Consider the following 26,736-nt stretch of genomic DNA (forward strand, 5'->3'; position numbering starts at 1 on the left):
GCACAACGCACACGCGGACGCACTTGCTGGCCTCACATCGGCATCCACAGCCGCAGAATTCAGAACCATCAACTTCGGCAGCATTGGCCGTCCGTCTTTTGAGCCCACTCCAGAGGTACTCAATGTTGAACTCGGTCCCAGCTGGATGGATGAGATCGTTGCGTTTCTAAAGCACGACACCCTGCCCACAGACAAGAAGGAGGCTTACCGTGTGAGAAACAAGGCCGCTTACTACTGGCTTTCTAAAAACGGCCAATTATACAGGAAATCCATCTCTGGACCGTATCTCCTCGTTGTCCACCCCACCCAAGTGCCCGAAATTTTGACAGAACTTCATTCAGGCAGCTGCGGATGTCACTCTGGCGGCCGGTCCCTTTGTCAATGTGCCATGAGCCAAGGCTACTTTTGGAAGAACATGAAGAAAGACTGCGAAGAAGTTGTCCGCAAATGCCGACCGTGCCAGCTGTTTTCCCCCATACCAAAGCAACCAGCCCAGAACCTCTCTCCTATTACCAGCCCTTGGCCCTTTGCACAATGGGGGCTCGACATTGTCGGAAAACTACCAACAGCTCCAGGAGGATTCAAGTTCTTGATCACCGCTACAGACTACTTCTCTAAATGGGTTGAGGCCGAGCCTCTTGTGACAATCACAGAAGCTGACGTTCGCAGATTTGTCTGGCGAAACATTGTAACCAGATTCGGAGTTCCGTACGCCATCGTATCAGACAATGGAAGCCAATTTGTCGGTAAAGACCTGACCAGCCTCTATGAGGAATTTGGGATACGCTTCTTCAACTCCACACCAGCATACCCCCAAGGGAACGGACAAGCCGAGGCTACAAACAAGACCGTCTGCGCCGGGATTAAGCGACAACTGAACTCCAAGAGAGGAAAATGGGCTGAAGAATTACCACGTGTCCTCTGGGCTTACCGTTCTACACCCCGGTGCTCAACTGGCCAAACCCCCTTTTCAATGGCATTCGGCATGGAGGCAGTAATCCCACTGGAGTCCAAGTTCCCCACTCTAAGGACTGAGAATTTTGATCCAAAGACTAATGAAGAGGCAGTGGAACAAGAATTGATTTTGGTAGAAGAAAAACACGACGACGCTCAGCTAAAGCTCGCCGAATACCAACAACAAGTTGTAAGAGGCTACAACCGAAGTGTTCGAACCAAGACCTTCAAACCAGACGACTTGGTTTGGCGAAAGGTGGTGCAAGCTAGCAAGAAGCAAAAATTCAAACCCAACTGGGAAGGTTCCTTTCGTATTGTCAAGATCGTTGGTGAAGGTGCCTACGTACTGGAGGACATGAATGGGAAAGTTCTAACTAACCCATGGAATGCACAGAACCTCAAGAAGGCATACATGTAGCCAGAATTCCAACAATGCGCCTTATGTTCGGCCACTCATTATCCAATTTTTCTTTCGCTTCGGCCCAAGTCTTTTCATTTCAAACTGTACTTCATGTTCGTGAAATCAAAGGAATTTTCTGGCATTCGTCATTTACATTTCCAAACTTCTTTTCATTTACTTTGTATTTTTACCTCGGCTTACTTGGCCAACCACAAACGTTGACCTCGGTCACACCCACAAACGGCTCCTATGCCTCTGCTTCGGCCACTATTGCTGCCCAAAAGAAGCAAACACGGACATCAGGTCCACCGAGCCCAAAAACACACAATATGGCTGGAATTTAGGCTCGGGTTTGGCTTAGCAAGACACTATGGTCGGCTACAGCCCGGTTACACTCACGCTTTGGTGAGCAAACCACCCACAAACATTAAACACTTTACTTAAAGACTAAGGGCTGACAAATTTATCGAGCCCCAAAACTACGGTTGTGTGCCCTCCACAACTTTGGCGACCAATCTCAGTGTCAACTATACTAGCAACTGGCCGAGACCAACACACGCTCGGCAAACTCTCTTTTTTCTATTACTCTACTTTGGTTCAAGCTCGGCAATACCTACAGCTAGTAACTTAAACAATTGGACAAGCATTCCTACCATTAGGCCGAACCCAAACCAAAGTGGGGGCTACAGGATAACTACTACTCCATTAGCCAGGGCTCGGCAACTTTTCACATCAACACACATCTAATGTGGCCCAGGCTCGGCTCTATTATCATTATGCATTGTTCAAGCTCGGCAAACACCAAAATGATGAAGCAATTTCTACTTTGCTACATGTCAACATAACTCAGCCGACCCAAAACCATAGATGGGGCTACGGATAACCATGATCTCTAACAAATTTCAAAACAAGTACGACAAATTCAAGAAAGCATTGCAAAAAGAAGTCATTCATTCAAAAGATCAAGTATTCAAGCTCGACAAAAAGCTCATAGCCGACGGTCATTACATCAGGCACGGTAAAATCCAAACTCGGATCCGCCCAGTCCAAAAGTTCAACAAAAACACAAAACTAACCAGTAAAAAAAAGAAAGAAAGTCAACTACAGGCACCCTCAACCTTCAGCAGCCTCATCAACATTGCCACTAGCCCCCAGCAACGGCGCCAATTTCAGCATTGGCTTCGGCATTCTTATCAATATTCATAGCCTCGCGTTCGGCATCCTCACTAGTCTTCTGTTCGACATGTCCGGCCACCTTCTCGCAAACCTGGTCATCTTTTCCCCCACAAATGACCCCTCCAGCATTGGCGTCGGCATCGGCATCAGTAAGGTCCTCCCTCTCATCCTCACTCTCGGGAAACTCCTCAGGAAGAAGGGGTGCACACTCTTCCTCTGTGTGAGGGAGAACCAACTCAGGAGTAACCGGGGCTGGAATAGACTTGGTCAAATTCATGTCAGCCTCCAGCTGCATGACTCCACAAGCTGCATTCACCCCATCTTTGTATCCTGTTCGGTAGGTGATGGGGATCCTCATTTGGATGGCGTCATTAACCATGGACCGAGCCTCCCGCATGTACTCGGCACCGGCTCGGTCAAAACCAGCTTGATACGCCGCCCCATCCACCTCCTTCATTTTCCTTTTCTCTCTCCTGAGCACCTTAGCCACCTCGCCCTCGGTTTTCTTCATCCTCTCCTCCATCTCATCTCTTTCCTTCTCAAGCTCGGCAACCTGGGTTTTCACCGTCTTCAAGCTCCCCTTATAACTTCTCACCTTCTCCCGCTCAACCTTTAAGTCCTCATGAAAACGAGCGCGCTCAGCAAGAACGAGCTCGGCATCTTTGCTTGAAAGGAGCAAGGCTTGTCCAGCCTGATAAGCAAAGAGAACGTTGGTTTGAAGATACTCCTAAAACAGCAAAAACATTGAGAATGAGAACTAGGGTCGGATCATACCTGAACAAGATAGGCACCGGCATGAGTCAAGCTCGGCTGGAGGCCCTCAGGAATCTTTTGCATATCTTTCGGTAATGCAAGACCCTGGAGAATTGCAGTGGCCAGTCCCGGTTCAACCTTGACAGAATCCTCCACTGTGACAACTCTGCCTTCGGCCAAAACATAGGAGGGACTGAACTCCTGAGCAATACCACCACCAGCCGAGCCCAAAGGTGGTCGGGCTATCTTTGAACCACCAGCGGCCGACGATTCGGTCCTCCCCTGCTCGCTCGGACGAGCAGTCGGCGGCATGGTCGAAAAAAAGTCATGTGTGACTTTTTGCCTTTTTTCAGTAGGCTCGGCTAGCCCAGGCTCTTGGCGGACTGTTTTGCTGTCCCTTATGTTGACACGGACAACGTTCCTACGGCCCATTTCGTTGGAATGATCAGGCAAAAGAGTTTTAAGGGGAAAATTAACACCTGGGCGCTCGGCTTGATGGCTTCCTCCGAACCAAAATTCAGCCGGCTTTCTGAATGTCGACAACTTTACCCTCGGCTGCTTGCTTCCTCCTGTCGGAACGGCCTTCTTCCCTCGGTTGGGACCCTCTTTGCTCGGATGTAATTCTTTGCCCCTCCTCCTGAGCTTCCCCTTGTAAGAGGGCTCGTAGGCAAGCAACGTCGGTGCGTCCCTACAAGCTTGAGACAAAAGAATATCAACGTGCGCCTCGACTGATAGGGACTGTTGAGTCTTTGTGATTGCTCGGTGATCTGCGAAAGGAAACAACAATTAACGGTCAATAAAAATAATAAAATAAATTTGCAGATGTCCATGCTCGGCTACGACAAAAGCGATCGAGCTACCTCTGAAATCTTTGACCTTTGGGACGCAGAATCTACGGTTAGATTGGTTGCCGAACTCAAAGTTACCGCTCACTTCTACGTAAAAGTTGGCCCATTTGTCAGTATCGGGCAAGCCGTCAACTAATGGCTGTTTTTTGCTGCGTGTCGATAAATATCAACGCTCGGTCTGGCCGTGCCTAGACATAATATAGGTGTGGAAAAGGTCGGCGACGGTGAACTCAAGGTTGTGAAGCTCTTTCAACTTAATTACCGACATTACTATTCGGTAACTGTTGATGGCAAAAAAGTGTGGGACGATGCTAAACCGAGCAAGAAGTTCCCTCAAGAAGGGATGAAGAGGGAACCTCAAACCAGCCTCACATATCGCCATCAAAGGGATAGTGATATGCTCGGGATGGTCCCCCCTCGTATCCTTGATTCTGTTGCTCGCCACTTGGTTAAGTACTACGTCGTTGGGGATGCTGTATTCTCGGCAAAAATCTTGGTACTCCCTAGCATTTTCGGTGAAAAAATGGGCATGGGGGCAAACTTGGCCCCTCTCATAAAGATCGTCTACCCCTCTACCCTCGGATTGGGATTCACTATGCCCTAAAAGGATAGGGGTTGGGGCGTCGGCCTGTGGGACGAATCTGGACTCGGCCTCTGGTCCCAGATGAGGCTCGGCATCAGAATGGGTCGATGTTGTGAACGATATCTCAGGATCGGTTACAAACTCGTCGGCACCGTATTCAAAAACACGTTCGGCATTCGAGTCACAGGAGTCGGAAGACATGTTTGAGGCAATGGACGATATTTGGTGTCGGCGTCTGTGTTTTTCCAACCACTCACGGAAAAACGAATCTCCAGAATCTCCCCCTGAGCTTTCAGAGTCAGAAGAGATGACAATGGATGGGTGAGCCAGACCTAACAAAAACAATAAGAAAACAATGAGAAACCTCGTCATCGGCCAGAAGGCAAGGGATCTCTATGCTCGGCTACCCTATTGGCCCACCCTATTTGTCTCTTCGATATTCAAGCTCGGGAAATACTAAGACACGAAATGGGGCTCGGCCTGCCCGCGCCCTAGGCTGGGCTCGGCAAATCCCAACAAAGGCCAAGCAAGAGCGTTGTTGCAGACTCGTGCTCAGAAGAACAGATTGAAGATGAAGATGAATAGTCGTTCATCTCCGGACCTCGTACTGTTCACTCAGGACAGAAAACTCCCAAAACCCAAAAAAATAGAAAGGAAAGCATGGAAAAATTGCACAAACTATAAGAGGGATGAAAATCGAACACATACCTGAAGGTTTCAACGAGATATGATGAAAATCTGCTGAGAATCGAGGCTGGCAGATGAACGAGCGTGGGACGAAGTTCTGGCTATGGAGGTTTAGAGAGAGAAAGCAACGGTGGCTTCTCTCTCTACCCACCTGCCCTTTATATAAAGGTAGGGTTTGGGATTTTGAGTTTCCCGCTCGAATCACTGTGCCGCCGAACCTACAACCAATAAGCATCTGACGCGTGGCCTGATGAGACGGGTTGGCAGAGCTCCACGCGTGCCCACCGTCTCCCTGTTTAGCCGTACCCAACAAGAAATGAACACCTGGCGTATCCCCATTGGACCACGTCCATGGCGGTTTGTTGAAAAAAGGTTTAGGCTCGGCTCAGTTCTGTCTAGCAATCGTGATCCATGCTCGGCCAAAGTCCAACATCAATCCCAACCGTGCACCCAGCGACGACTGAGATTGAGGGGCTATTGTAGCAGGCCGAACATAGAAGTTTGCTGTGGAACGACCGAGCCCGCTCCATGCCGAGCTCGAACCTTGAGCATGGCTCCCATCCCTGTTCTTCGTCGGCCATTTCATTTGCCACGGGCTCATCGGCAGGTCAGCTTGTTCTCGGCCACCTTCCTCGGCAGGTCCCTTGTGGCGTGTCCTCTCCCGTCGGTCACGTGCCAGGTCGGCAAAGGTGTGTTCGGCCACCCGCAGAGGACAACCGCTGCCGACCATGGCTAGCCGTTGATTTGCATGTCTTTCCACGTGTAAAAGCGGTTACAACAGAAGATAATCATGAGCGCACATGGAATGTGCCAGCTCACACCAAAACGGTTACCAGATTCATCCAGTGACGTCACGACGACGCCGCCTGGCCCGCGCAAGGCACGTGCCCGTGCTTGGAGAGCAAGTCAGGGAGGCTCTATAAGTACCAAAGAATAATGCCTCTGGGAAGGTACGCACTCATATACGCGAATACCCACTCAAAACCCTAGTCTCTTCCCTTTCTCTCTGCACAATACTTATCCTCTCGCCGGAGGGCCTTGCCGGGGCTACCCCCGGCCTGGTCTTAGTCGTGCGCTCCCTGTGCAGGCTAGGAGAAGACTCAATAACCATCAAGCCACCAGCAGAGGAGAAGATCGAGGATCACGGGCCACACATTAATTAACAACAAAAATTTTGCCTTTCTTTTGTTCTATTCTACCAAACGGGTGAAAGATTTTCTTTTCTTGTGAACATCGACTGAGAGATTGTTCTCAGGTTGTTGTGGTGCTTCAGTGTTAAATCAAGAGAATATGAGTTTTGAAATAATCGTAATAAATATTTGGAAAAATCTCTTTTTCCACTTTCTTTTGCATGGGTGGAAAAAAATTACTACTCTTTGTCATTACTGCTTTGGAATAGACGAGTCCGGCTACTTTTGGTTTGGGTGAACGAAGGTGGATGCACGCGCCATGCCGTTGAAGTCACGGACGCGTGCGGAAGACGTGAAAGTTGATACTATTCCTATTTCCTATTCCTATGCTATGTGCAATGGAATATGTAACACTCGTACAAGCAGTTAAAAGTACAGAGAACAGTAATCAGAATTTGCCATCTCCACTGTTTTCTTTTCTTTCTTTCCTTAAAAACATTTGGAAAACAGTTGAAAGGAATGCCAAAATTGTGATAGTACCAGTTGGGATAGGCAAGGTTGGTATTTACTCCCCGTCTCTTCCGTTTTTATACTCCATCCGTCCTAATTTACTTGTCTCAGCTTTATTCTAATTGGATAAAAAAAATATTTATATATCTTTAAATTAGTAATAATTTTATTTCCAATATGAATTTTATTTCATAGATCTTAATTTGTTCTATAATACAATGTTTTCTAAATCACCTAAAACATTATAAATTACAATATATAATTAATTGAAAGTGACACAAACTCCTAAAAAGAACAATTAAATTAGGACGGAGGTAGTAATTCAGTATACTATTTTAGACTATCCCTCAATAAGTGTCCATTTTGTAAATGGTTAATCCTACAGAAATCGACCATGGCCACAACGGCCACGTGGGGCCCACTCCGGGCCCCACATAGATGATCCTAGCCTTTCAATAGTTTTTTTTTAAAAAATGAGTGGGACCGTGAAAAATCAGCTCCATTCGATATGTGTAGTGCTCGATCCAATCTTCTCATGTTTGAAAAATCGGGAAAAAAATGGAAACATTGAATGAAAAATGTGAAGATTGGATCAATCAAGCAAGTAAACATATCGGATGGAGCTGATTTTTCACAAGCTCACTTGGTTTTTTATTTTAAAATTATTGAACGGCTCAGATCATCCGTGCAGAGCCCGGAGTGGGCCCCCCGTGTGGTCAGTACGCACGATCTATGCGTGTGGTCGATTTCTGTAGCAGCTTCCTTTGTAAATTTAGTGGGTAAAAGTTGGTACATTTTCGATTTTACCCCTGAAAGTAGATTTCATTTTAAAAAATTTGTGAGTAAAAATATAATGATGAGGTCTCCGTATATGGTAAGTAAGAAAATGGAAGGTAAAAATTGATGTGAAAGGTATAATGATGATGTCTCCATAATAAATTAGAATTACGAAGTTGAATGGGACGTCACCATAGTACTTTTTTTTTTTCGAACCACAAGTTCAAAACTAACTCTCTCTCTCTCTCTCTCTCTCTCTCTCTCTCTCTCTCTCTCTCTCTCTCTCTCTCTCTCTCTCTCTCTCTCTCTCAAACCCTAAAGAAGCCGCTGCCCCCATCTCCCTCCTTCCCCTCCCCCCAGGGTTTAATGCCCCAATAGGTGACGGAAGGGGAGAGATTTCTTCCTCTCATGTGGTTTTTTCGTCTTTAGATACTAGATCTCAGAGGTTTTCTCTTTTTTCTCCTTCACCCCATGCATCCTCCTCCTCCCCAAATCACCATCCGCCTCTTCTGCCTTGTAGTCCGATGGCTATTCAAGGTAGTGGTTTGTAGATCGTGGTCGCTGGGAGGCATCCTCCCCTCGCCGGAGTGGGAGATCTAGGTTGGTGGATGAAGCCTACTCCGATATGCCGGCCTCCATCCGGTTTCGTTACTGGTTTTTCTTTGTTCTTTTTTCTAGTTCTCTTTTTGGTGTCCTCTGTGTGGGATTTCTCCCCGTTTGTGGGGCTTCTTTCACACCTGTGTGGGTATTTTCCGTTGTTTTCTGCAGTGTTCCATCTATTTAGAGAGGTGGGTTTAGTTAGAGTTGGGTGCAACATGTCTTTGAACTAAGTCCTCCTCCTGTTTGGTTTCTTGATCTCTTGTTTAGGAATGGAGTTTTCTCTTAATGTATTATTTCTTGGATCTATAATATCATCTGTTATTGCTTTGGCAGAAAAAAGAGAGAGTTTAATTTGTAAGTCTATCAGAGAACATCATCTAGTTAACAAAATAATTAATACGTTTGATCAAATAACGATTCATACATGAACAAATTATTCGGCAGTAATTTTCCTAGAGGTTGTTAATAATAGAAGGTAGTTTTGGTAGTATTCCTTATTTTTCTAGTTATATATATTAAATGTCATCTACGTACTGCATGTAGTCACACTCTCTATTTTCGAACTCCATTTCAGAATTAAGTATTCACACACATGACCATGTTTATAGAGTTTATCTCTTCGTGTGTACATGTGATCAGTAAGGACTCCATTTTCAAATTGAAGGGTATGCCTACGTACGAAGATGAAGAGAGAGACCATCGTATGTGTACTCATGTAAGAGATTGACTTATTTACTGTGGTGACCTCGGTTACCTCTTCGGTAACCTGGCCGGGCATCCCGAAGAACAGAGCCCTGTGGGAGTCCGGTCAGGAGATTGGTTGGAACAGTAGGTTCCAACATGCTCCTCGGTTCATCGTTCGGCAGAAAGACTAATTTCGGAGAATGCTATCAACACAGATTCCTGCTTCGGTGTATCCGAAGCCCTTTGAGAAGGGCAGTTACGCCAAATGGGTCCCAAAGAGGATCGTGCAGCAAGCATAATCATTGGGATCAGGTCTGGCCATGTGCTCCACGACCATTTTATTCCTTTCGTCATATAAGACGTCACCCGAGACAGTTACCCGAGTGTATCTTCCACGCGCTAGCTTGGAGGCCAAGAAAATCTAGGTCTATAAATACAGAGGGATACTCATCTTTGAAGGGTAAGCCATTCTTCCCTAACCCTAGATCTACATTCTTTCCCTGAGATCTAACTTGTTCGTCGGAGGGTCACTGGGCTTCCGTAGCCCTAGTGACTTGTTGCAGGTCAAGAGGCAACAGTATAGGTCAGCGGAAGGGGAAACCTAGTCTAGGGCAAGGTCCCGTCAAATCGAACCCCTGCAATTGGCGACTCTGCTTGGGACCTAGCCTCCCTTTCAGTGTTCATCCCCCTTTCTTCGGAAAACTTTGTTCATTTCTCTTGTTTCTAAAATGGTGGAGGTCGACGAAACGCATCGCAGTAACACCACCCTAGGGCTCGACCTCCTGGGGGACCATAACCTAGCCTCCAGTGGAGCCAATGCCCTGGGAAAAGCCCACATGTCTATCGGAGTCGGAGGCGGAACCTCAATGCCGGACGGCGGCCCGTCCTCTGAACTCCACACCTACATCTGTCACCTGAAAAGGAAAATAGACGACCTAACGGTCATAGAACGGGACAAGCATGTTCGAGACTCGCTAGCGGAGATCAAACATCTCTTGCAGATCTCCCCATCTCACTCCTCCGGAAGCCGTGGCAAAAGAATAAATCATCACAGCCCTTCCCGCAGCCGCGAAGGAGGCCACCTGGTGGAACACCGGTTTAGGCCCTCAGTCAAAGACCGCTTGGAGCCACTCGATGCAGAGGACAGTCAAACCAACCGGGAGGCGAGGCACAGGGAATGTTCTCGTCCCCCTAAACAACCTCATCGGAAACCATCCGCATTCGAGAGACTCGGAGCAAGAAGCGTCTCCGCCTCTTCCACTCATTCAGTTCGGATTGGTAAGGGACAACTTGAATTCACCCCAAGCATTACAAGGGCCACTAAGGAAGACGACGGCCTCTTGGAGCTCCAGACAAAGGGGTACCGTGCGCGTCTAAAAAATGCCCGAACTGGTAGCCCCGTCATCACACATCCCAAGGAAGCCCGTAACAGAAGCCCACTCACCGAGCACCTCGAACCTTCCCCTCGGGATAGCCACCGAAGAGACCACCACGAGTGCTCCCCCCGTAAATCAGCAAACGTCATTCCAAAGAGAAAGGAGTATGAAGGTCAGGTCGACTTGCCCCAAAGAAGCGTACCGCGTCTGAGCGTCCAGACGGTTTCGACCGTTCGATCCGACCTCACCGCGACGCCAAACTCGAAAGACTCACAACCTCTCCTTTCACGAGAGAAATTGACTTGGTCACCCCCCCCCCCCCCCCCCCCGAAAGGATTTACCCAACCCAAATTTGCCAAGTACGATGGCAAGACCGAGGCATATACTCACCTGGTACAGTACAAGCTCATCATGTCCCTTTTTCTTCGGAACGAGCCTTCGGACGATGCCTTCTTGTGTAAGGTCTTCCCCGCCAGCCTCGGCAACCTGGGTCTCTCGTGGTTTAACCAGCTTCCAACACGGTTGATCTTCTTGTTCGACTCCCTATGTGATGCCTTCATGGCTCGGTTCGTCATGAGCAACAAGCACGAGAAAGAAATCGATTCCCTCATCGCTCTCCGAAAATGAAACAACGAAACACTCCGCCAGTACGCCAGTCGTTTCTGGGAGTTGTTTACCAAATAGAAGGCTGTAACGGTCTCATCTTGGCTCGAGGATTCAAGCTCGGTCTCGCTTCCCAAGATGAACAGGTCTACGACGACCTTGTCCGCCACAAGCCCAGCTCCATGAAGGATCTAATGACTCGCATCGAGGTTTGGTGCCCGCTCATCGAGTCCAAAGCAAAAAGGGGCATCGGGAAGCCCACAAGCTCAAAAACAACGTCTACTTCAGTTGCCACTCCTGCTCCCATATCTGTCTCGACCCCAAAGAAGCAGGTCAACAACATCAAGCAGTCGCCGAGGAAGGGACCAAAGCCCAACGATTTCAATGCCAAGAAGACCATCTTTACCATTCCTATCTACCGGATCATATACCAAGTAAAGGATCAGCCTTTCTTCTCCTTCTCGAATCAGAAGCTTGGAATCGAAAACGGGAAAATCAAAAACCCCATCGTCCGATGCAGCTACCACGATGAGCAAGGTCACTTCACCACCGCTTGCAAACCCTTTAAGGCTTACTTAGAGCAACTTGTCGTGGAGGGCCACCTCGGTAACCTCATCGACCACGAGAAGACCAGGGCTCGGGCGCAGCGCGTCGAAAACAACACCGAAGAGGAAGTTCAAACGATCCATGTTATCCACGGCCCTCTCAATTCCGAAGCCGCTCATGTCCTTCGTGCCGAACTAAATGACGCCACCTCCTCCAAGCGCGTCATGATGGTTGGCCCCGAGCCTAAGCACCCAAGGACCGACGACGGCTCAAAGTGGGCCATCACCTTTACCAAGAAAGACCTCGACCGCGTCCAGCTTCCTCATAATGATGCCCTAGTGGTCACACTACGCATCAGAACCTTTAACGTCCGATGCGCCCTCATTGATCAGGGCAGCTCGGCCTAGGTCATGTACTACTCTCTATTTAAAGACCTGAAGCTCTCGGATACCGACCTCTGTCCCTCCGAAGTTCCCCTCATCGGGTTCAGTGGAGCTCCGGTATGGCCCCTTGGAGCGATCACTCTCCCCATTCGTGCCAGTTCGGTGGTCCTTGACATGGAATTTGTGGTCGACGTTCCTAGCCCTTACAACGCGCACCTGGCTCCATAAGCTGAAGGCCATCGCCTCGACCTATCACCAAGTGGTCCGTTTCATCGGTGCCAATGGGCGCCAAGAGGACGTATACGGAGATCAAACTGCAGCCAAAAGATGTTATGTCAACGCGGTCCGAAGCAGTAAGCAGACTTCCCGAGTCAACCTCATCGAGGTCCCCGAGGCCTCAGTTCTGGAAGACGTCGGCAGACCGGCCGACAAGAAAGCAGTAGAAGACCTTGTCACTTTCCCAATCACCGAAGACGGCTCCCGTTACTTTCTCATCGGTTCCTCACTCAGTGATATCGACCGAAACGAGACGTTTGATTTCCTCAAAAAGAACATAGAAGTATTCGCATGGACCCCATATGAGATGCCCGGGGTCGATCCTTCATTTATCTACCACAAGCCCAACATCGACTCAGCCAAGTGCCTAGTTGTGCAAAAAGCAAGGCGATCCTCCCCGGTCCATTCAGAAGCTGTTATAGACGAAGTCAACCGGCTCCTAAACGCGAAGGCCATCCGAGAAGTGCAATACCCTAGGTGGTTGGCCAACACCGCAGTGGTCAAAAAGAAGAACGGTAAATGGTAGGTTTGCGTTAATTATTCTAATCTCAATGACGCCTGCCTAAAAGATTTTTTCCCCCTTCTATGGATTGACTAGCTTTTCGATGCAACAACCGGCCATGCCCGACTCAGTATTATGGATGCCTACCGGGGCTACCATCAGATTGCCATTAGTGAAGGAGACGTTGAAAATATGGCTTTCATCACCCCTCACGGAATCTTTGGATATCTCGTTATGCCCTTCGGCCTAAAAAACGTCGGAGCCACCTTTCAACGAATGATAACCAAGATGTTCGAACGCCTACTTTGTGACACCATGATGGCTTACATTGACGACATGATAGTCAAAAGCATGGTTGCTAGTGATCACCTAACCCACCTCGCCGAAGCCTTCGAAATTCTCAAAAAGCATAAGCTCCGCCTTAATGCCGAGAAATGCTCCTTCGGTGTAAGCTCCGATAAATTTCTTGGCCACCTCGTCTCCAAGCGCGGTATCGAAGCCGACCCCGCTCAACTACTGGCCATCGAGAAACTCTCCCCCCCCCCCCCCCCCAATAAGAGGGACGTTTAACATTTAACAGGCAGGGCCACTGCCCTGAACCAATTCATAAGTCGCTCCTCTGACAAATGCCAGCCATTCTTCGCGCTCTTGAAAGGCAGTCGACAAAGTTTCGATTGAATAGAAGACTGTGACCGAGCCCTCCAACAATTGAAGGTTTACCTTTCCGAAGCCCCACTACTTGTCACCCCTCGGAACTAGGAAGACTTGTTCCTATACCTAGCCGTCTTTCCGCATGCTATCAGCTCGGTGCTCGTCCGACAGGAAGGATGGAAACACCAACGCATTTACTATTCAAGTAAGACGATGACCCCGCCGAGACACACTATTTACCATTGGAAAAGCTCGTTCTTGCCCTCGTCTCAGCCTCCAGGAAGCTTGCTCCTTACTTCCAGTCACATCGCATCGTTGTCCTCACCGAGTACCCTCTCAAGTCTCTCCTCCGGAAGGCGGATCTTTCTAACCGATTCTCTCAGTGTGTCGTGGAGCTTGCGAACTTTGAAATCTATTTCCAGCCTAGAACAGCAATCAAAGCTTAGGTGCTCGCTGACTTCATCGCCGAACTTAGTCCGCCCGACACTGCTGCTTCGGCTCCCGCTCCCGCTCTCGCTCTCACTCCAAACACCGAGGCAATACTCTAGGCTAACCCTAGCACAGCCTGGAAACTTTTTCACGGAGATGTTTGGAAAATGTATGTCGATGCGCGCCTCAAACAGCCGAGGCGCAGGTGCGGGCGTCATCCTCCTCTCCCCCTCCAGTGTCCTGTACGAAAGCTCACTCTCCATCAACTTCCCAGCCTCTAACAATGAGGCTGAATACGAAGCACTGATCTTAGGACTCAAGACGGCCGAGGCCCTGGGCATCGAAGAACTTATGGTCTACAGCGATTCCCAATTGGTGGTCAACCAACTCTCCAAGGAATACGAAGCTCGGGATGATCGCATGCATGCCTACCTCAGCTCCGCCGTCCAACTCCTCAAAAATTTCAAAGCTATCTGAGTCGAACACATCTCCAGGGAAAAGAATGCCCACAGTGACGCCCTTGCAGGGCTCGCTTTGGCCTGCTCCTCCGCGGGACACCATTCTATTTCCTTCAATTCCATTGACAAGCCCAGTTTCGAGCTTGAAGTATTAGACCAAGAGGTACTCAACATAGATCTCGGCCCGAGCTGGATGGACAAGGTCATTGGTTACCTATGAGATGACATCCTTCCTACTGACAAAAAGGACACTCACCGACTCCGTAACAAAGCCGCTCTCTTTTGGCTCATTTCCAACAGAAAGCTCCACCGAAGGTCCTTCACCGGTCCATATCTACTAGTTGCACACCCCAACCAAGTACAAGGCATCATCGAAGAGCTCCACGCTGGCGATAGCGGTTGCCACTTCGATGGACGGTCCCTCGCTCACCGAGCCATTTCCTAAGGCTATTGGTGGCCGACAATGAAGAAGGATTCTGAGGAATTTGTCAGGCGTTGTAAGAAATGCCAGATGTTCGCCCCTATCATCCACCAGCCAGCTCGGGATCTTAGCCCTCTCACAAGCCCTTGGCCTTTCTCTCAATGGGGCATGGATATCGTCAGTAAGCTCCCCATTGCTCCAGGAGGATTCAAGTTCCTCTTAACCGCCGTCGACTACTTCTCCAAATGGGTCGAAGCCGAGCCCTTGGTAATTATTGAAGAAACAGACGTCATTTGTTTCATTTGGCGAAACATCATTTTGCACTTTGGTGTCCCCTTCGCCATCATCACGGACAACAGACAGCAGTTTATCGGTCAGAAATATCGATCCCTATTAGACGAGTACGGCATCAAATAGGACAGATCCACTCCGGCTTACCCACAGGGTAACAGACAAGCCGAGGCTGCAAACAAAGCAATTTCATCTAGACTTAAGCGCCGACTCGAGTCACGCCGAGGTAAGTGGGCCGAAGAGCTACCTAGGATACTCTGGGGCTACCGTACTACACCTCGGCGATCCACCGATTGCACCCCCTTCTCCTTGGCATTTGGAATGGAGGCAGTCATCCCCCTCCAAGTCGGGCTACCGACAATGCGTATTAAAAATTTTGACGAGTTGGTGAACAACAACAGCATAGCCTCGGATCTTGACTTGGTCGAGGAGGAATATGAAAACACAAGGATCAAGCTTGCGTCATACCAACAGGAGGTTGCCAAGGGCTACAACCGAAGTGTCTATCTTCGGTCTTTGAAAGTAGTGGAGAAGTCCAAGAAAACGAAGCTAATGCCCAACTGGGAGGGTCCCTTCCGCATCCTCAAACACCTCAGCTCTGGTAATTACAAGCTAGAGAAGTTGGATGGCTCTCCCATTGCCAAAACCTGGAATGCCAACAACTTGAAGAAGTTCTAAGGCTAGCAGCACCTCGGTTCCCGTAGCCTAGCTAACTTCTTTGTCCTATGTTTCTTTATTTCCTTGGTTTCTTCATTTTGAAGGAAACCTGCCTATGAAATGATAATACCCGATCAAGTATCAATGAGAATTCCCCTTTCTTAAGATTACTCGTACTATTTGTTTCTGATTGTTTATCTTTTCCCACTCGGTTTGTCACCACTCGAACCGTTTTATATTGACTTCAGGGATTATGTTCTCTTATGGGTGTTGATAAGCACCCGACAATGACATTAAGGGTGTGCTAGTTGGCTAGTTTTAATTGTTTCTGCCGTTAATTTAGTGGTTTTTAATTGTTTTTGCTAGAAAGGTAGTTTAGTTTTGTGGTTTTTAATTGTTTTTGCTAGAAAGGTAGTTTAGTTTTGTTTTGTAGAAAAAATCATGCAAAGCAGGGTTTTTGAAAGCCAAAGCTTGTCAAGATTATTCGAAGTGCAAAGATGATCAAGAACGGAATAATGAAGTCCCAAAGCTTAGGCTGGAAAGACCTGAAGAGAACCCGACGGCACGAAAGGCCAAGGCAAGGACCAAAAGCCAAGTGCTGGAGATAAGCAGCTTGGTACCAATACCAATTAATTCCTCCTATCGGTACCGAGACCCCTTCCAGCGATAGCAGATAAGCAGTTCGGTACCGATACCAAGTACTTTCTCCTATCGGTATCGAGTCCATTAAGCAGACCAGCCTAAGGCCTTCTCCATCGGTACCGAAAGACTTAGAGCAGATTTTTAGAGCATCTCTTAGGAATATTCTGTGCGCGACCCTTGGAGTATAAAAGCCAGTGATGTCATTGTACAAACAAGTAGAATAGATTTTGCTTACATAATTTTAGATCTAGATCTAGATTTGGTATTGTTCTTGGTTGTTCTTCAATTTCTAGCTTTGAATCTTTATTTTCTGTCTTCATTAATTAGTTTTTGATATTGTCATCTTCATTAAAGTTGTAGAGGTTCCTTCGATCTACCGTTTAATATAATTTTCTTCTAGCGTTGTTATTTGAATTATGCTAAGTAGATTTTTGCTTGCTCCTATCTCAATAGATATGTGTGAGTAGTTTTCCAAGGTTAGGTCATTGGGTGATTAGCACCTCATGGCTCAAGTAGAATTGCGTTTTTCACCAAAAAGTTTAAACCTTTGGTTCGAGAATCGATGTTGGGTTCGGGTTTATTTGTCAAATCGCTAAGGTGTTAATCTCCTTGATCATGTGTAGGTAAGAGTTTCGCCTACTTACCACACATGATGCTTGGAGCTCTGACGCACAAGGCATTTGCTAAATAAATTCTAAAGCTAGCTTGGTAATCGAACCATTCTATTTTCCGATTTGGGAACCTTAATTGTGTATCCTATACCGTGTAATCGGGTGAGAAATGCAGTTTAACTTGAGTCGTGAGTGTTAATAATTCCTAGATCTAACATGTCTTTTATCTTAGTTTATTCGCTTTTCAATTTAGCCCCTTTTACTTTCCACTACACACATAAAACCAAGTTGGCTGTCTAAAAGTCGAGAGTGCTTGCTTGCATCTACAAATTCAGTAAAGTCGTATTAATTATTCCCTTGGGTACGATCCCGGTCTTCTGGATTATTATGCTTCAACTAACGTATTAAGGCCTACGCTTGGGGCGGTATTCCTTATATCGGAGCAAACGAAGCATTTTTGGCACCGTTGCTGGGGATTTCTTATTATGGTTTCCTTGGAGGTTCGACAAACCACTGTAAGTATCCCGCTTTTGTCTAGTAGTAGTAGTAGTTTAGTAGTTTATGTGTCAGTAGTTCGTATTTAGTTTGGTGGATACCTCTAAATTGGTTATACCAAACTTGAGGTGTAACGAAGCCAGGCTAAATATCGGATTTGTTCTTAGTTAGTGTAGTTAGTTAATTTAGTTAGTTAGTTTAAATTTGATTGCATTGCTTAGCCGAGGTGGTGGCATAACCCCTCGCATATTCTGTTTGTTGAGTTGATGTGGTGGCATAACCCCTCCTGTCTGGTAGTTTGTTGGTAGTTAGTTAGTATTTGTGTTAGTTTATGCCTGTTTATCGAAGCCCAATTTCCAATCGGCTTCATCGTTCTTCTTCACCGCCAAGAATTCGTAGCATTGCCAGGGCGTATCCTGCCCACTCTCCGCCTCACAAATTAAATCGCATTCACAAAGGCTCAATGGCCGAAAAAGTTCCAGTTCGTACTCTGCGTGATTATCTGAATCCAGAACGGAGTCCTCAAGTATCTCCTATCGTTATTCCGAAATGCATTTGAATTCAAAGCTGAGTATCTTCGGATAATTCTAGAATTTCAGGGGCGAGAATTGGAGGATCCTTATTTGCATATCCAGGAGTTCGAGAATATTCTTCATTCTTTCGTTACAGTTCCGGGACAACTAGATCAAGCCTGCCTGAAGTTGTTCCCATTCACTCTCAAAGACAAGGCGAAACAATGGTTCAACTCTTTGAAGCCTCGATCTTTGCGTAACTGGGGAAAAGTTCAGGATGCTTTCACCACTAAATTCTTTCCAGTAAGCAGGACGAAGTTACTTATCGATCAGATTCAATGTTTCAAGCAAAGGGATGGAGAGACTTACCACAAGTATTGGGAGCGATACAAGGACTTGCTTATGTCGGTTCCTCATCACAACCTTCTATTGTATCTCAGAGTCAACTATTCTACACAGGGTGTTCTCAAGAGAGTAAACAGCTTCTGGATACTACGGGTGGAGGTGATTTTATGGGGAAGACACCGGAGGATGCTTGGGATTACTATGAGTCACTAGCTGAGAAGACCCAGTCTTGGCAGTTTGCAGATCCAGGAGATAGAGCAATGTACAATCAAGGTCCCACAGGTTCAGGGAAATTCTCTATTGCAGAGCATATAGCTTTTGAAACTCAATTGGAGGAGATTGCTCAGAAACTTGACAAGTTGGAATTAAAGAGTGCTCAATCTCAAGAAGTGAAAGCAGTGCGCCAAGTGGAGAAAGTTTGTGTTATTTGTGAGATTGTGGACCATTCTACCGAAGCGTGCCCCAACATTCCTGCTCTGAAGAACGTGATTAATGGGATTGCTCCAGAACAAGTACATGCAGTGCAACATTTTGACCCTTATTCTCAATCTTATAATCCGGGGACAAGGCAACATCTAGCTTTCTGTTGGAATCAATCTAATGAAGGGAGTTCTTCTCAAGTTCCACCCCCCGCTCCTCAACTACCTTGGAAGCAACCTCAAAATGCTTTCCGTTTCCCTCAAGCTCAAGGCCTGCCTGGTTTTGCTCATTCTGCTCCGTTCCCACATGCAAACCAATTTCAACAACCACCAAAGCGTTCTTGGGAAGATCAATTTAGTGCTCTTTTGTAAGGTCAAAGTCAAACTGCTATCAATGAGCAACAAACTCAGATGATGAATGATATCAAAAACCAGTTGGGGAAGTTGACAACTACGGTGGGTTTGTTACAACAAGAGAATGAGAAGTTTCCTACTCAACCTCAACCTAATCCGCAACCGAATTCTAATCCGACTTCTCAAGGTCTTCACTTTGCTAGCTCTTCGGTGACTTTCCCGAGCAAGCAAAGGCTATTATTTCTCTTTGAAGCGGCAAGACGGTGGATAATCAAGTGGTAATGCCTCCGAAATGAACTTTATTGCCTTCTCCTATCGAACGTTCAATTCCAATCCTTGGGGAATCTCCCAAGGAAGCAAGCAAGGAGACTCTTGAAGAAGAAGAAAAGGGAAAAGGCAAGAACAAGGAAAGTGTACCGGACCCTCAAGTTATTCCAACACCGGCTCCGTATCCTAATCGTTTGAAGGCTTTGGCGAAACCAAATTACAATGCGGAGTTGCATGAATTATTCAATCAAGTGAAGATCAACATTCCTCTCATGGATGTAGTCAAGCAAATTCACTAATATGCCAAGTTTCTTAAGGATTTGTGCACTCGGAAGCGCAAGCTTAATGTTCAAAAAAAGATATTCCTTACTGAGCAAGTGAGTTCTATCATTCAAACGAATATCGCGCCTAAGTACAAGGATCCGGGGAGCCCTACTATCGCTGTCACAATTGGAGGGAAGCGTATCGAACAAGCCTTACTTGATCTGGGTGCTAGCGTTAATCTACTTCCATACTCTGTTTATCAAGAGCTTGGGTTGGGGGAGATGAAGCCTACTCGTGTCACACTCCAATTGGCCGATCGAAGTGTTCATGTACCAAGGGGAGTAGTGGAAGATGTTCCAGTCCAAGTTGATCAGTTTGTCTATCCAGTGGATTTTTTGATTCTCGATACAAATCCGTCCGACTCTTTTGCTGCTTCGACTCCAGTGATTCTTGGGAGACCTTTTCTAGCCACAGCAGATGAAATTATCAACTGTCGAAATGGACTTCTCAATATGACCTTCGGTAACATGAAGATGGAGGTCAATGTTTTTAATGTGGGCAGTCAAATGGGAGATGACAAGAACGTGAATGAAGTGAGCTCATTGATACTCTTGTAGAAAAACACGTGGACAAGTTGCTCTATAGTGATCCTTTGGAAGTTGCTCTTACAACCGAAGAGGCCGAATTTCTTGAGTCTTCTGAAGTGAGTTATTTGTATGCGTTGCTCGATAAGGATGAAGTTTGTGCCATGACCACTTGGACCCCAAAATTTGAAGGGTTTGAAGAACTACCCCCAATAGAGAAGAAGGTTATTCCCTCTCTTGTGGATGCCCCTTTATATGATGATCCGGGGGGAAAACGCCTCACCGCTAAAGTTGTCTCTTTCGATCTCCCGTATCTTGATTCTTCCCCGGAGGACTTACTCCTTGCTCAAGAGATGAACATGCTTGAAACGTCGGGCGGCTACTATAAAGATCCGATGGAAAAACCTCTCACCACTAAGGAAATGGATGCCGAAGTGGATTACTTGTATTCGTTGTTGGCTAAACAAGATGCTTATGGACCAATCTTTGAAGAGGTGGAACCCATGGAAGCTACAACTGTCCCTTTGAATTCTCCGTGCCTTGATCATCTCACCGCTAAGGAAATGGATGGTGAGGTAGATTCCTTACACTCTTTGTTAGAAAAACAAGATGCATGTAGGCCTTTTCTTGAGAAGTTACCAATCATAAAACCAATTGATTTTCTTGGTGTTGACAATTTTCTTATGGTTTATCATCCTTATATTGTAGATTTGGTCAACAAATTGAAAATTGATTTCGTTTGGGCTATGCACTTGGTAGAACTTAAGTTTTTAAAACGAATTCGGCAGTTGCTTTACTCAAAGTATCTTATCTTGTGGCATGGTCAAGTTCAATTCTTGGCAAATAGTGTAGCATGTGGTGTTATGTTCATTATATTAGCTCTTAATGGAATGATAACAATTCGAAACCATGCACGGGGAGCGAAAGCGTAACTGCTGAACTTAACTATTTGTCGAACCCAGCCCCCGGGTAGAGGGCACCCTCCATTGACTTGGGTATATGTAGCTTCGCACGCTGTTACTAAAGAAGGATCGTGTGCCCGGCTCCGGTTCGAAGGGCAAAATCATTTAATATCAGTGACATAAGGCTTTAATTAGCTTTTCTGATAGGAGTAATTCACAGTAAAACACTCACATCTTCCAGATTAGCCCCAACGGGGGCGGTACAGATCCATAGGTTAGGCCTTGATATTCCCGTGCTAATGCACTTGGCTCTATCTTGTTGCTTGCCTGGTTACGATATTAGGAGACGCTGAACTTTATTGTTTGGCGAAGTCTGGCTGTGACTTTGACGCTCCGAGTTCTGATATTAAATTGAATATATTGTACATATTTGTTTTTCCTTCTTGTTTTGTCATATTTTGTTTAGTATGCATGTTTTGTTTTGTTTTGTCATGTTATGTTTTTCTTGTTTTGAATAAAGTCTTGGAGACACCTCACATGCAAAAGATTTCACCAATGTGTTAGTGTAAAAAGGGCTTTCATTAGTTCTTCTTGGTAATAGTTTATCGTTAATGATCCATGCTCTCCGCGATTGCCCCTAATCAGAGGCAACTTAGGTCTGTGAGTGAGGTTTAATATTGCCTGGAGTGCACGCTAGGTTGTATTGTATCTTGCTTTGTTTTGATCCTAGGGGACGCTGAACTTAGTTGTTTGGCGAGGTTAAGCGATAAATTTTATTACGGGCGCTAGCATAACAAATTTTCGACGGTCTAGTATAGCCACCCATTTCTTACCCCACCGGTAAGGGATGGGAAGAAAAGTATGACTCGTGAGATCGCGTGATGATCGGGTGGTGCATTGCATTTCACTCTGTTTTGCATGTCGTGTTTAATTGTTTTGTGTGTTTTTTCTTCGTGTTTTCTTTACCTTTTGTCTTTTAACTTTTTGTTTTGTTTGGAAGCCGGATAACACGGGCCGGTGGTTCTAATGTTATTTGTTTTATGGAAAGTCGTCTTCTTAAATCTTCTGCAGGGTTTATTTGCTACCACACCAGCCTTGGTAGTTTGGGCATAAAGCCGGAGTGAGTAAGGCTTTCAGGAGCCCTAAGCATGGGTGCGGCTAAGCGCCGCGGTTGTTAGTCCGATAAAGCTTTGGATATAACCCAGTGTGACTAGCTATGGTTCCGAGTTGGTAGAACCGAAGGAGTAAACCCTGGAAGCATCTAATCTGGCTGGAGCAAAATATTGACATGAAATCCTCCAACTTGGTCGAGGTATTTAGGGGTTGACATTCCCCTTGGACGGTACATTCGCGCACTCTTCCTCTATTCACTATTGTTCTTAATGCTATGAGGGTATAGCATCGCTTTAAGTTGGGGGGTGAAAAAGGGTTAGCTTATGTGCTATTTGTTTGATTTTACAAAAATTTGAAAATTTCAAAAACATTTGAAATTTGAAAATCCAAAAAAATGAGAAAATGAAAATTTTCAAAAATAAATAAAATGTTTTACTTGCAATCCTTCCTTTTATCACAGTTTTTGTTCTTTTTCATGACTTGTTGCATGCTCAATAATTGTTAGTTGGCAAGAGTTCGTAGAAATCCTAAGAATTTTTGTGCTTCTCAATTTGCATGCTTAGTTGAAAATTGAACGGTTTAGGTGTTGAGTTAAGTTTTTGAGCAAGTTTTGGCCCATATCCCCACCTTTCAATAAAAATGCTTGTAGTTAGGTGAATAATCGCATGTCCATCTCTAATTGTGTTTAATGTCGACTTTCAATCATTTTGGAATCCAAAGCGCACTTAGGAAAGGATACAAGACATTCTTTGCATGATCATACCACATATGTGTCACCTAGTCCTACTTTGCATCCTGGTTTGTTTTCCGTTCTTTGCTTTAACATAGGTAACCGGGTGTTTTGGAGGGTTGCGTGAAAGTGGTTTTCAATGATTCAAGGAGATTTGGGGGTGGTGTGAATATGATAGAAGTAGTTGTAATGCAAAAAGGCTCAAAATTGATACATGATTCCTTATCTTTCCTCTCTCACTACAAAAGCAAAAGCCCCAAATTTTCATCTCCCTCTCCAAAAAGCCCCAAAATTGGCTCCAATATCTCTCTCGCTACAAATCTCACCTCAAATGACCCTATTCCTCAAAGAAATGAGATCAAAGAAATGCTATGAAAGAGGAAAAGCGGATTCGAAAGAGGGTTGAATACTTTGATGAAAGGATTGGTTTGACTTATGGGTTAGCATTCATTCTGGATGAGAAAGAATCCAATGAAAAGGGAGAGCTCGAGCCTCAATACCGTGAGAAACCGGATGAGTATGGCGACTATGTGTGATGGAGTCGGTGGTAGTAGTTTTAGTAGGTCTTATCTAGTAGTTTTTCTTTATTTCTTATTCGTAACTTTGTTTAGTGGTTGGCCGGCGTGTGGTCATGTCTTAGATAGTTTAGGGTCGATAATGGCCAAGGGTAGATGAACCTTGCTAGCATATGGCCACTACACTTTTTGTAGTCTCTTTTCTTTTGTATCCAAGGTCATTACAAGCTAATGAAGTCCTTAGTTGATCCTTAGCGCGCATGGATTCCTGTGTGATTGACTGTTGATATTTGCATAATTAGTTGCATGGCATGCTTTCCTTTCGTTATCCAAATTTCATCTACTAGTTTTCATTTCAGTTGAATAAAGTGCTTTCGTTGTTTGAGGCATAGTATTTCTTGTTCGTTGTTACCTGTTTATAAAGCACTTCTTCTGTGGATATGGCTTAGTCTGAATTCGTAGGTTCTGTGTCCTGTATCTTCCCTTTGTTCGAGGACACAGACCTTTTTAGTTTGCTCTTAGACTTGCTTGATGCTTGACCTGTTTAGTTTGATGCTGAAATTGTGGATTGTAAAAAGGAAATAAAAAGCTGGATTGTTTAACTCTTGTCAGTTTACAATATTGAGCATGTTCTAAGTTATGATAGCGGAATGGATTACAAGACTGTTAGTTTTCAAATTTCCCGTAGTTTATTTGCTAGGGACTAGCAAACCTCAAGTTGGGGGGTGTGATAAGCACCCGACAATGACATTAAGGGTGTGCTTGTTGGCTAGTTTTAATTGTTTTTGCCGTTAATTTAGTGGTTTTTAATTGTTTTTGCGTGAAAGGTAGTTTAGTTTTGTTTCGTAGAAAAAATCATGCAAAGCAGGGTTTTTGAAAGCCAAAGCTTGTCAAGATTATTCGAAGTGCAAAGATGATCAAGAACGGAATAATGAAGTCCCAAAGCTTAGGCTGGAAAGACCCGAAGAGGACCAGACGGCACGAAAGGCAAAGGCAAGGACCAAAAGCCAAGTGCTGGAGATAAACAGCTTGGTACCGATACCAATTAATTCCTCCTGTCGGTACCGAGACCCCTTCTAGTGACAGCAGATAAGCAGCTCGGTACCGATACCAAGTACTTTCCCCTATCGGTACCGAGTTCATTAAGCAGACCAGCCTAAGGCCTTCTCCATCGGTACTGAAGGACTTAGAGCAGATTTTCAGAGCATCTCTTAAGAGTATTCCGTGCGCGACCCTTGGAGTATAAAAGCCAGTGATGTCATTGTACAAACAAGTAGAATAGATTTTGCTTACATAATTTTAGATCTAGATCTAGATTTGGTATTGTTCTTGGTTGTTCTTCAATTTCTAGCTTTGAATCTTTATTTTTTATCTTCATTAATTAGTTTTTGATATTGTCATCTTCATTAAAGTTGTAGAGAATCCTTCGATCTACCGTTTAATATAATTTTCTTCTAGCGTTGTTATTTCAATTATGCTAAGTAGATTTTTGCTTGCTCCTATCTCAATAGATATGTGTGAGTAGTTTTCCAATGTTAGGTCATGGGGTGATTAGCACCTCATGGCTCAAGTAGAATTGCATTTTTCACCAAAAAGTTTAAACCTTTGGTTCGAGAATCGATGTGGGGTTCGGGTTTATTTGTCAAATCGCAAAGGTGTTAATCTCATTGATCATGTGTAGGTAAGAGTTTCGCCTACTTACCACACATGATGCTTGGAGCTCTGACGCACGAGGCATTTGCTAAATAAATTCTAGAGCTAGCTTGGTAATCGAACCATTCTATTTTCCGATTTGGGAACCTTAATTGTGTATCCTGAACCGTGTAATCGGGTGAGAAATGCAGTTTAACTTGAGTCGTGAGTGTTAGTAATTCCTAGATCTAACATGTCTTTTATCTTAGTTTATTTGCTTTTCAATTTAGCCCCTTTTACTTTCCACTCCACACATAAAACCAAGTTGGCTGTCTAAAAGTCGAGAGCCCTTGCTTGCATCTACAAATCCAGCAAAGCCGTATTAATTATTCCCTTGGGTACGATCCCGGTCTTCCGGATTATCATGCTTCAACTGATGTATTAAGCCCTACGCTTAGGTCGGTATTCCTTATATCGGAGCAAATGAAGCAGGTATTTTCCCTCAGACAAAATTCCCACCAAGTCACCCCGGCCTTCTCAGTCGTCCAAACTTTTGGTCACTTGCCTTAAGGATACTCGGCCTCTTCCTGAGCCCCTTATCGGGACCCACCAAAGTCTCCCACTACTCAGATTCGCTAGGTCCCAAACCCATGGCCGAGGTCATCCCCCCCTTCGAGACTCTAGCCTAAATCCCCTAGCAGTCCCAGCTTATCATGAGTTTATCCTTCACTCAATTACTCTACTAAACAAGTAGCCGAGACACCCTAACTCGAAGCAGAGGCATGGGAAATTCAAAATCACTCCTTGCATTGTTTAAGATATTAGGTGTGCTTCGGTTCATACTTCGGTTAAAACTTGTGCTACTATCCTACAAGCCCAACCGAAGCAGGGGCATAGACAACCCTTTGCTACTACCTTGAATTCATACAAGCAACTCAAAAGACAAGTACAGTACTCAGGAAAAGAAAAACATTCACAAAAGCAGCTAGATGAACATACGACTTAAAGTTAAAATCCTACTGAGGATCCAGCTCGGGCCAATTGTTCGGCGCCGGTCCTACTTAACTAGTACAAACTCTGAAACGGCAAACTCCAAATGTCCAGAGCCGTCCAATCAAAATGACAAGTCAAAAGTTCAAAATATTTTCCAGAGAAGAGAGGGATGAAGTTCTCCTATACATCAACAGGAGCGGGGGCATTGGGCAGCTTGTTCCTCGGGCGCTTGCAGCTCTTCTGGGTTCGGCACCTGCTCATCCTCTTCCTCGGGCAGCACGAGCTCTTCGGGAGGAGGTTGGGGCATGGCTCGGAGTTCGGAGTCTTCCGGTAAATTAAGCTTGCTTACCAAAGCTTCATGGCCGTACCGAAGTACGTCCAGGAATCGATCCCTGTGAAGCTCAGCCTCAATCTCCCGAACCTGCTTCTTATACTCCACTCCAACTGCGTCCCAGCCATCATCATAGCCTTTGTTCCTTGCGTCCTCGACCTCCCGAGCCCTTGTGACCCTCAAAGTCGTTGCATCCTCCTCGGCCTTCGTAGCTCGGCCTTCGGCAAGCACCCTCTCTCGATCACACCTTTGGAAATCAGCTAGGTACAACTCACAGGTCTCCCTTGCCATCTTCAGATCATCCTCCCTCTGAGCAAGTACCTGTTTCAGCT

At 45.7% G+C, this 26,736-nt stretch overlaps 1 protein-coding gene across 1 annotated transcript; it reads left to right on the forward strand.

Moving 5' to 3' along the window:
• Nucleotides 1-14,789: 14,789 nt before the first annotated feature.
• LOC131302993 (uncharacterized) lies at nucleotides 14,790-15,716 on the forward strand. The gene is made up of 2 exons (XM_058329786.1): nucleotides 14,790-14,924; nucleotides 15,192-15,716. Exons 1-2 carry the CDS (start codon nucleotides 14,790-14,792, stop codon nucleotides 15,714-15,716), a joined length of 660 nt encoding a protein of 219 aa, XP_058185769.1.
• The last annotated feature ends 11,020 nt before the right edge of the window (nucleotides 15,717-26,736 follow it).

This window comes from Rhododendron vialii, chromosome 10a (assembly GCF_030253575.1).
Source record: "Rhododendron vialii isolate Sample 1 chromosome 10a, ASM3025357v1".
Classification (NCBI taxonomy): domain Eukaryota; kingdom Viridiplantae; phylum Streptophyta; class Magnoliopsida; order Ericales; family Ericaceae; genus Rhododendron; species Rhododendron vialii.